The 11,193-nt window shown below is 40.3% G+C and overlaps 1 protein-coding gene across 2 annotated transcripts; it reads right to left on the bottom strand.

Moving 5' to 3' along the window:
- Positions 1-5,870: 5,870 nt before the first annotated feature.
- On the bottom strand, positions 5,871-10,615 carry LOC147642085 (uncharacterized). Of its 2 annotated transcripts, XR_015266656.1 has the most exons (7): positions 9,467-10,615; positions 7,745-9,362; positions 7,396-7,636; positions 7,230-7,312; positions 6,963-7,067; positions 6,730-6,877; positions 5,871-6,453 (listed from the first exon to the last, which is right to left on the bottom strand). XR_015266656.1 is itself a non-coding variant. In XM_086802735.1 (6 exons), the coding sequence occupies exons 1-6, from the start codon at positions 9,850-9,852 to the stop codon at positions 6,818-6,820; spliced, it is 2,493 nt and encodes an 830-aa protein (XP_086658861.1). In that variant the 5' UTR covers positions 9,853-10,615; the 3' UTR covers positions 5,871-6,817. The 2 variants fall into 2 exon arrangements, 1 of the variants encoding a protein (XP_086658861.1); XM_086802735.1 differs by having other exon boundaries at positions 5,871-6,877.
- Between the last annotated feature and the right edge of the window lie 578 nt (positions 10,616-11,193).

Here is an 11,193-nt window from a genome sequence, read left to right as displayed (position 1 = left end):
ATAGGTTACCTGTAGAATTTTTCATAGCTTTCTGGCCTTCTCTAAAGGATGTGGTTGTTGGGAGAGTATGTAGAGATAATTTTAGACAGGGAACTTGGATAAAGATCTTAAGGAGGGGTTGATAAAGCTCATTCCTAAGCAAGCAACCTGTGAAAGGATTAATTATTGGAGACCCATCACTCTGCTTACTGTCATCTATAAGATCCTAGCTAAGGCCATTGCTATATGGATTACCCCTGTGTTGTAGAGGATTGTCTCTAAAAGACAATATGGATTTATACAAGGTAGATCTATATATGATAACATATATGCTTCAATGCTGGGCAGAAATTTGGCTCAGAGGACTAATTAGAAATGCATCCTTATGCAGCTCGACTTAGAGAAATCCTATGATAGAATACATTGGCTCTTTGTAGCTAGGGTTATGGAAAATTTTGGCTTTGGCATGAGGATGGCAACTTGCATCTATACCCTTGCATTTGGAGCGCATTCTAAATTGTTTTTGAATGGCAGAGTTGTTGGGGGATTTGATGTAAACAAATCAGTCAGACAAGCTTGCCCGCCTGTTCTTTGCCATTGCTTCCCATCCCCTGAATCACAACATTGGAGCATGCCACTGTTGAAGGGAATGTTCTTGGGTTGAAGTTGAGCAATGGGGAACATTTGGTAATTCAATGCTTTGCTAATGACTCTCTCCTTTTCTTACAAGCTGATAATGATAATGTGAGACTTGCATTAAGCATCATTAAGGACTTTGTTGACGCATCAAGTTCTAAATGCAATATACACAAATCCAAAATTATAAGTTTGTCTGAGGACAATAATTTTGAGATGGGGCTGTGAAGTTACTAAAAGAGGTCACATAGTCAGACATTTAGGGGTCCCTTTTGGTGTAGATGTGACCAACAAACAACTTACAAATTGGGCCTTGGACAGGCTTTATTTGAAATTGAAGAAATGGGAAGGGATCAGAGTTCCTTTCCATGATAGAGTGACCTTATGCAATGCAGTATTAAATGCTTACATTATGTTTCTATGCCTTGTGTTGGACTTTGGCAAAGGATAATTAAACCCATAACACAATTCTTATGGAGAAATGGTAATTCTAATAAGAAGGCTTTAGCCTGGCTAGCTTGGGACAGATTGTTTGTTCACAAAGAGGAGGGTGGGATTGGCATTCTACATTTTCCCTCTCACACTAAGGCAAGGATGGCACTGTTTCTCCCTAAGTGTCTGCATCAGGAGGAAGTGTGGACACAAATGCTGAGAGAATTAGTTAAAAATGTTAGGGTATACTATGAAGGTAGATGGCATGATCTGGACTAGAAAGATAAGATATTCTCTTATGCTCCTCTGAAGGTTACAGGTTCTTCTATGGTGGCAAAAAGGCTATGTACCAACTAGAAAGAGACATTGGAGTAAATGCTCTAGGATGGCTATGCTAGAGTCACAGGGAATTCTTTACTAGGCTTGGATATTTGGTGGTCATATAAGTTTAGCCCTCCCTTGGCTCTGTAGGATCCTAAAATAGCTAAAATCTTGAACAAAAAGGGTCTCAAGAGTTTGTCTGACTGTTGGGATAGGGCCTTACTAGGATGGAAGGACCTTGGTCAAATTGTTGAGGAGTTTGATCTAAATCCCAGGGAGGGACATTTGGTCAGAGTAATGCTGGATGACGTCTAGAAAAGCTCGTATACTACTGCTTTTGATGAGTCCTGTTGGCTAAAAGGCTAGGTCTGGTATAATGGAGCTAAACTGGATAAAGGGACTACTAAAGACTTGTATAGGGCTTTAAGAAGGACTGAGGAGAATGTGATGTATTGTAATAGGATCTAGAGAGTTGGAGGCCTAACACTTGGAGGAAAAGATGGAAAATGATCTCGAAAGTGAAAATTCCTACTAAAGGTCAAATCTTTCTTTGGATGGTTTGTATGGGTGCCCTTCCTCTCTGGGGAGAAAATTGGTGCAAAGGAACTTCACCAATGGGTGTTGCCCTAGATGCAAAAAAACTTTGAAAGATGGAAAACATGCCTTTTGGGATTGCCATGCCATTAGAAGCACTTGGACCAGAGTTAGTAAATGGGTATGTAATTGTATTGGTGTGTAGGCTTACTGGGAGGACTAGGTATTAGGGAGATGGACAAACAATGAGGAGATTGTGGATGATATTTTTAACATAATTAGATTCTGCTGTCTGTGGGAAATATGAAATACCAAAAATTGTATCTTATTTCAAAAACCAGGTGATACAAGGTTGGATACTACTTATTTGATGTATAAATGTATACATATGTGTTGGTCTATACTTTTAGTCAATAAACTAAATAAAGAAGGGATGTTACAAATTATTTAGGTTTTGCAAGCTACCATCTCTTGACAATACTTGGAATAGGATCCCCTTCAGTCATACTAGGCTGAGCCTAACCTTTTTGTTGATGTGTATTCAGGTCATCTTTGTGCAAAAGCCAAGGTGCAGATCAGTCAAATTTAGTCCAAGGACCAAAAGATGGTATAGGAAAGTGAAACAAATCAAATATACTTATGTGGCCTTCATTGAAAACCCAATAGGTGCAAGACTTGTGGTCAAAGTATGGTCAAAGAAGGGGGATGTTTTTGAGAATCAATCACCCAAAGGTTACTACTAAGGCTCTGATGGAAGCATGCATTCAACTAGGGTTTCAAATTTCCCGAGAAAACTCTTCTTTTGTATTTGAAGATGAGAGATGGGATATGATTTATAACATGAATAGGGTTTGAGGGTTGTCAAGTTGTTATTTGAGATGTAACTGCCTTTTAGTACATTAATACATATCTATATTAGTCCCCCAAAAAAAAAATCCTTTCATAAACTCCTTACACATGAACATATTAACTAATAGCATCGTTGTAGAAGTTATTGACTATCATTATGCTTATTCAATGCATGCGAGTTATGCACATACATGTAAAGTGGGAGAAGTAAAAAGACCATACATAAGGTATTGTAGGGAGGTGGCGCAAGTCTCCTGAAAACTATAATTAAAGGGGACTGTGTCCTTATCCCTTTTGGCAAAGCATTTTTAGTGGTGAAAGTGGAGGATAGTGAGTTGTTATAAACTTGCCTACTATGTGATGTGGAGGATAGAGAGCATTTTTAGAGATGAAAGTGAGTTGTTATAGAGTTGTCTATTGTGTGGTGTAGCAGTTATGTGGTGGACACTCTTCCAATTTGTTTTGAAACATTCCCTTTACTTGAAACATTGTATATCACCAATCGTGTGCTTTTGTTTGTAACCTTCTCTTCAAGGAACTCATCATTGTATTAGTCCCTAAGCAATCATGATACAAGCAAAGGTGGTGGGACTCCTGATCAAGTGAAGGTGGTGGTGAGACTACTACACTTTAAGTCATAGGGTATGAAAGAAAAAGTAAAATGCTGTTGTTGTGCTTTTTAAAATGCCACGTGGTTTTACATGCTTTTGCTATGTTAGTAGGTATATTGCCCAAATAACCATGTAAATATGTATATATCAATATATACATGTGTGTATATGTATATATATAAGCGCACACACACACACACACACACACACACACACACATATATATATATGTATATACATATACATGTATATGTATATACATACATACATACATATATATATATACATATATACATATATATATATATATATGTATATATATGCATATATATGCATAATATGTATATATATGCATATACATATATACATATATATACATACATATATACATATATATACATACATATATATACATAAAACCAATTTTTTTACACAGCCAAGTTGTGAACATGCATCTCTTTATTTTCCATAACATGCATAAAAGCAATAGACTTACCTTCACTTATTGCTCAATATCACACAAGCTCTATGTTTCGATCATGTTTAGGATTTTCTAATTTGTCTTTTTAATCTTCTTCAATTGTTTCATTCTTTTTCTTTTTATCTTTTTTAAATACCTTCTTCCTCTATATAAGAAGAAAACATTGATGTTTAAGAAGACTCCTTTTGTTCTTTTTTTTAAAGAAGAACAAAGAGAACTCTCTTCTTCTTCTTTTATGTTTAAAAATAACTCTTTTTCTCCATCATCTTACATGTCTTCCTAGTTTTTTTTTTCTTAAAGATATACATACTTATGGAATGCATAGAACTATGCATGCTCTTAGGCAATACATAAGAGCATGCACAAAACTATGCATGCTCTTATGCAATGCATTAAGAGCTCACCTGTTCTTATGCTTTGCTTGAGAACTACCCATAGCTCTATACTTGCCACAAGCATAAGAGCATGCCTAGAATCATACATAGCTATGTGCATGCAAAACCATATGAGAGCTATGCATAGGTCTATGTACGCTTCTACACTTTGGCATGCACAAGAGCATGACATAGAATCCACCTCCATTTTGACCATATTAGCTACCTCTCATTCAATAAAAAACGGGCCTCTAAGAAAGCAAGGTTCATTTTGATGTTTGCAACCTTAAATAGCTAACCATGTTCATCAACTACTTACGCAAGTTCATAAGTGCATAGATCTTTGGCTATCAAGCATGTTCATCAATTGCCTACATGGGTTCATAAGTACATAGATCTTTGGGTATCAACCATGGTAGCTTGTCCATATGCTTTGGAGGGCATCCAAAATCTGCAAGCACAATATGTCTACAATTTCTTTAACATCACACATATTCACATTCTGAAGTAAGCTTGAAAGGTATCACAAAAAAAAGGAGATAAGGAAATGCATGAGGTGTTTACAATACAATAGTTTGAAATATGATATTCATGCATTGCAAATGTTCGTGTGTAACTTTCGAAGATATGGCACAAGTTTATGAATTACTATGTAAGTGTCATCCAAAAGGTTCATCACACGAAGATGGTTGACCAAAACCTCAACTCCTCTTTGGCAAAACGTGGATGTGCTCTTGACACAATCAATATGCCATCACTTTCAAGATGAATGGATGTGTAAGCATGTGTATGTGCACACTTGTAAATGCCCATGCACGTGAGAGAGAGAGAGAGAGAGAGTGTGTGTGCGTGTGCGTGTGTGGATAAGAGTTAGACTAAATGATGATTGATGTTTATTTCTTTAATATAGTTCCATCTGAAATTATGGTAGCTTTACAATACCAATTTAAAATAGAAGACACTAGGAAACCAACCTAAAGATCGCAAATGTCTGTCTGGTCATTCCACCATTATTACTCTTCATATACTTTATCAAGAAATTCAAAGCTTAATATTTTACTCTACAAGCTGAATTCTACATTAGTTTTGAGTTAGTGTCTAATAGATGAGAGAATGAATTTTTGTTTTTTTTTTGTTTTTATGCCAATTTTAAATATTGTTGTTTACTCATAACTTATGGAAATACTAAAATCCTTCGAGGTTGACAATTATCGGCTATTTCACGTAGAATATTTAAGGAATTACATTTCTCTGTTCTTTCTTTTTTTTAAGTTTGGCTGGAATTAGATAGAACAACACACACACACCTTACATGCCCCCCCGCTTGCGGAGGGGAGGGTCGAACCCATGACCTCAAGACTCTCGAGAACCACCTTAACCACTCCACTAACTCGCGGTCGACCATCAAAATAAATCAGTTTGAATTTAAGTACATTTTGAACTATCCATTAGACCATCACAACCTTATCTCATCGTATCCTTTCACATGCGACACCTCTATTAATATCACACGTTTTGCATTTCTGCATGGCCCTCCCACCTAAGCGTCTACAAGCTCACATTTGTAGGCAATTGTGTGCCTTTCATGGGATAGAAAGCTCTATATGATATGTCACAGCTTCACAAGAAAAATAACACATGACAAAATTTGTAGTCGAATGTGCCATTTTCATTCAAGGTAGATTTCACTCGCCATAAGCAGAGTTCAGAAGAACATACCCCTCAAAAGTAAGGCATGGTTTTGAAAGATAGCACGCTTCCTATCCATTTGTAAGCCATCAATCAAGGTTTTCAAAGTGTATGATTGTGTCCTTCAAATGAAACATGAGAGTTAGCACATCCTTCCTATAATACATGGCTCTTAGCTTAACCTACTAACAAGCCACTGGCTCTTAGCTTAACCTACTAACAAGCCACTATTACAGAGGGTTGCATTTACAAGTGGTATGGTGTCCTCCTAATGAGTGAAAACATGAGAATTAGCAGCTCTAATAGACAGAGGCCTATCAAGAATCCCATATAAAGGTTTCAGATCCACCTCACTAACTCTTCTTCTCTGAAAATTAATTGACTACTTAGGAGTAGAATGTAAAGAAACTCTTCTTCTCTGAAGATTAATTGACTACTTAGGAGTAGAATGTAAAGAAATAATCTAAAATATCTAACCCAGTTTACAATAATGCTCTACTTGATCTTCTATTCAGCACTTCATGCACCCCTCTTGGTATTTGCCTACCTGTAAAACGTACTGTTAAAAGAAAATCAGCTCTTCTTTTACATCGAATGCAGCAAAATAGGAATTTAGACATATTGACCTATACAAAGCAAGCTGAAGAAGTACTTTGCAGTCAATAGCACTTCAATGATCCTAACTAGAGCTGCTGGCCTGCAGCAAGCTCCAAACTTAGAAGCATCATCCCAGCAGCCCAAAAAAGACTTCAATTCACAAAATCCACTAGTCTAGCTGTTGAGTGCACCTAGCGAGCCAAAAAAAAAAAGTGTCATACTTCACCTTTAAGAAGTTGCTGACTGATAACATCTCCCACTATTACATGACTTCTACAAAACGAAGGGGTCCGTTGCAGCTTTTCAGACCGTAGCTATCCTCCCAAATTTGCTCCATGCACCTCTTCATCTACTGAACAAACGACTGCAAGGATCTGCATAGTAATGTTGAAGTTTTTCTTTTTAGAGAGGCACGAGTCCATGAGATTAAAGCATGTGAGCACGAATTACAAGTCATACCTCACAATCCAGCCCATCTATCTCCACACAATCATCATTGTCTGGTGTCTCGGATGATCGGGATGCCAAAGTCCATGGCTTGAAAGCACCTTGAGTGCTTGCATGCTACATAACAGTAAGAGTAAGGCAGTCAGTGCCTTCAACTGCTAAGGGAAAATCACTTCAAAGAGAAAAGAAAAGGGCAAATCACTTTTACTGAGTGCATTTGGCTTGACAGGAAGACCATTTGATGAGAAAATGAAGGTGTCACTGGCATAGACAGCATACCTCAAGCCAAAAGAAGAAGCCTCGTAATAGTGATAGCTTGGACACAGGGCTGCTAGTTGATGATTGCAGTTGTGAAGCCAAATCTGCAATACAGGAGGAGATAAATTGAAGCGAGGCAGCAGCACGAGCTCAATCTACTTGAACATTAGAAGGCATTTGAACATACCTGGATGATGGTCAAGATAAGAGTATCCTTCTTCTTGAGAGATGAACTGAGAGCAACCTTGTCTTGTTTCACGAGCTTTATATATAGGTTTTCGATGGCTTGCTGCAAGAGTAAGAATCTCCAACTCGTTAATGCTGAACGGTTCCGAAAGTTTTGCCTCCAACCTGCTCTTAAATTCATCTGCCTTCCACAGGTGTGCCACAGCTCCGAGGCCACTGCTCTTCTTCATACCGGATGATGCCTTCATTTAAAAAGATAAAAGGTCTCTCTCTCTCTCTCTCTCTCTCTCTCTCTCTCTCTCCTCCCAAGAAATAATATAGCAACTCAGAACAAACATTCAAGCAGTCACCTTTAGCCCATCCACTGGATAATCATCATTAACCCCATCATCTTCAATGCAGATCACCTCGGACATCTGAGTATCAACAATGACCTCTTTCTTGACCTGACTTACTAAAAACTCCTTGTCCTTTGCCTTATTGGGGTGTAGTGGTGGCACATTTGCAAACCAAGGAGCCTCCCTCTCTTCTTTCACTTTTCCAGTATGCAAGGAAGTACTCCTTTGAGATTTTGCTACTAAAGAGGAGGACCCTTGTTTGTTCCAGCAATCCTCTCTCTCTTCTTTTACAGTTGCAGTGATCAATGAGCTTTTCGGAGGAGAATAGCTCATGGTGGAGTAAGTAGAACCTTGTGGCGAGCCCATTATTCCATCCTTGCAGCCCTCGACATTCACCGAGCGCAATAATCCAGTGTTGCATTGTGCTTCTTGACTATCCATACTCTCAAATTTTGCTACAACAGCATGTATCTCTGGATGTTGTTCATCAGTTCTCTCTTTTTTGACGTCTAAGAGGACTGGTGATAAATTTCCACTTCTATTCAGGTGGCTTTCTGAAGTAGATGGGGCTGGTAGGTCTCTTGCATCAATGCCATTTGCATGGGTTTCAAAGTTACCAGAAGCAGATGGGGGTGTGACACCTTCTCCATTCTCAAATGGAAGCTCAAAGTCTGAACTAAACCTGCCCCACACAGCATCACTTTCACTGCGGGAAAAAGCAGCAGCAAAAACATTGGACAGATTAGCTGAGCCATTATCAACTAGGGGCTGTGAAAATTCATCTTGGAGCTCCTCTTTAACCTGCACTAGATGATCCGGGAGTTCCTCCTTCACCTGCTTTAGCTGCTCATATTCTGAGACCGGTGCACAACTAGGACCTTGGTGAAACGTAGGCGTTTCTTCAGTTCTCACTCTTAATGGAGAATTGGCCTGTGAATCCAGCTCACAAGGCTCCTCTTTGACAAGCACTAGTTGCTGTGAGTAGCCGCCTTCAGCAGGCACATGGGGGGTAACTGGTTCGACTTTCACTTTCACATGTGATGGAGGCCTCACTTCCATTTCTGGAGATGGCTGCAGATAATATGGTGAAGAGCTTGATTTAGATTGAAGATGCAAATCCGGCTCGGACTTAGGCTGCACAGAGGCTACTTTTTCTGGTGAGGGAGGCGCCGCCTTGCTCCTTGGCTCCTTGTGATCGTCTTCTTTACTTTGCACAAGACCCAGTGCATGTGGCTTCTCATCTGCTGGCATCATGTCTGCCTGATTGCCTTCTTTCTTTTGCAAAGCATCTGGTAGAGGCAGCTTGTCATCTGCTGCGGTCATGTTCTTTGCCTGCTGCTCGCTGTCACATGAATCAAAGCATAATCTCTTCCTGCACCCGCCTTCTATGGAAGCCGCTCTTTCCACCATGTCATTTTCGATCTTCCTTTGCTTCTTGGTCGGAGACGACTGGCCAGTTTGGCACCAGCCTTTGCCTCGCTTTCTCTCAGCTATCATTTCTTGAGACTCCCCAGTCTTTTTATGAATCAAATAGTCGTGAACATTAGTGAAGCCACAAGCTCGTGCAGTGTGCACAAGCAGCCCAGTAGGCTCCAGTCCCTGTGCTTTCCTACATGGCCCACAATTGCAACTGCAAACACACACACACACACACACACACACAAAATTTACAAGAAAGAAAAACTAAAAGCATTGAGATGATAATCAGAAGGAGGGGATATGAGATGAGCTTACCAGTGTCTGCAGCCGCGGCCGCACCCGCCCCTGCATCTGGGGCAAACCCAATCCACACCTTCCTTCATTTCGATCTGAATGAGCTCGCCATGTCTGTTTTTAAGGCAGCCACCACAGAAGGCAATGGTGCACTGGCAGCAGTTGACATGGTCTTCTACAGTTTTCTGGCGGCACCAATGGCAGGTGACACCCAGGATGGAGTCATAGATGCGGCCACCAATAAGCCTGCGACCAGGATGCTGGCATCTTGAGCGAGGCACCACCACTGGAGCAGCGTAACCATCACTTGACTCCGATGAATCTGATGCAGCGGCAGATGAGGCTGACGATGATGAAGGTGACGCAGATGATGGTGTTGACGGATTGTACACCTCCGATGGTACCATAGTCTTGGCTTGTCAGTAAGCGAGCACACAGAAAGACTCTGCCTGAGCTGGGTCCTTGAACTAGAACGTGAAGATGAAGATCAGGTTTCTGACCTTTGCTGGCATAGCTTTGCAAGCAAGGAGTCCACAAGCAGAAAGATAGTATAGGGACAAATTTCAAACATTTCATACAGAAAGGCAAAGGAAGACCTGTATTGAAGCAACTACAAGCAGAAAGAAAATAAAAGACCTGAATCTATCAGCCCACATGCAGAAAGACGGTAAAGAATCAGCTCACATGGACGAAAACGGTCAGAATCATAAGCTCAAGCAGCGTACATGCAGAAGTGCAGAAAGAAGGCCTCCACCCACAGAACGGAAGTCAGTGAATTAAAGCAACCCACACGCAGAAAGACAGAAAAAGTCCTGAATTCAACAAGCCCACATCCAGGAAGACCTGAATTGATCCAGCCAACATGCAGGACGACAGTAAGAACTGCAGAGTCCGTTCAGCTATTGGGTCAGTACTATAGCTAGGTAGCTTGGAAACAACAAGCTTGAAGACATCAAAGGTCCAAGTTCAAGCAACCCACAAACAAAAAGAAAAGAGCCAAGTTAAAGCAGCCCACGAACAGCCAGAGGCTAAAAAGACTTACTAGAAGGAGAAGAAGAAGAGGAGTATACTTTTTAGCTGGCGAGCAGCTACAGATCCAGCCATAGCTGCGTGCACAGTCAGAAGTGAGAAAACAAGAGATGAGATTTGATGTGAGGCTGTATTTTTGGTTTAGCTATAGTTTTTGGGGTTGTGGGCTTGCGTTTCTTTCATCGTCATAAATGCCCCCTCATTCCTCGGATAGTACGCATTGGATCCTTTTGCCTTCGCACGTGCCGTATTACATCTCTGGCACGTGTCACTTGGCTGCTCATTTGCAAAGATTTGAACCTTTATACTAAGTACAGTGAAAGTCATAGCCCTTTTTGGCCTAGTATGTATGTACTATGTACCCTGCTTAGGAGAGTTGTAGCTCCTTAGGGCCTTTGCAACCTTCAACGGGCATGATTGTCCTCCAAAGCTCCCCGCCTTTAACTAAACTTTGCTCACTAATGCATGGGTTGGCCAAGGTACCTTTTTAAGGCCTTCAATTTTCTAAATTTTGAAGTCCATGGCAAGGTTGCAAATTTCAGGCCTGCTTAGTGCTTGTAAGTTGTCACACTCCCCCCAAGTTAACTAGGCCTAGTAGCACCCTAATCTTTCTAATTGTGCCAAGTATGGATGCAGTTGTTGGAGTAGGAGAAAAATTCGCCAAAACTTTTGCCACTATAAATTACACTGTTTTCTCGGGCCGTGATTAATAGAGGATA

The sequence above is a fragment of the Cibotium barometz genome, chromosome 1 (assembly GCF_041138505.1).
Source record: "Cibotium barometz isolate CiBa-2024 chromosome 1, ASM4113850v1, whole genome shotgun sequence".
Taxonomy (NCBI): Eukaryota; Viridiplantae; Streptophyta; class Polypodiopsida; order Cyatheales; family Cibotiaceae; genus Cibotium; species Cibotium barometz.
The sequence above is the reverse complement of the archived record's forward strand: the minus strand, read 5'-3'. Positions and strand labels throughout refer to the sequence as shown.

Bases quoted from the DNA above. Each gene is read 5' to 3' on its own strand.
- LOC147642085 (XM_086802735.1), bottom strand. From the start codon at position 9,852: ATGGTACCATCGGAGGTGTACAATCCGTCAACACCATCATCTGCGTCA. The intron at 7,313-7,395 runs GTATGTTCAAAT...CCTGTATTGCAG, and splicing joins TTATCTTGACCATCATCCAG to ATTTGGCTTCACAACTGCAA. The intron at 6,878-6,962 runs GTATGACTTGTA...ATTACTATGCAG, and splicing joins TAGATGGGCTGGATTGTGAG to ATCCTTGCAGTCGTTTGTTC.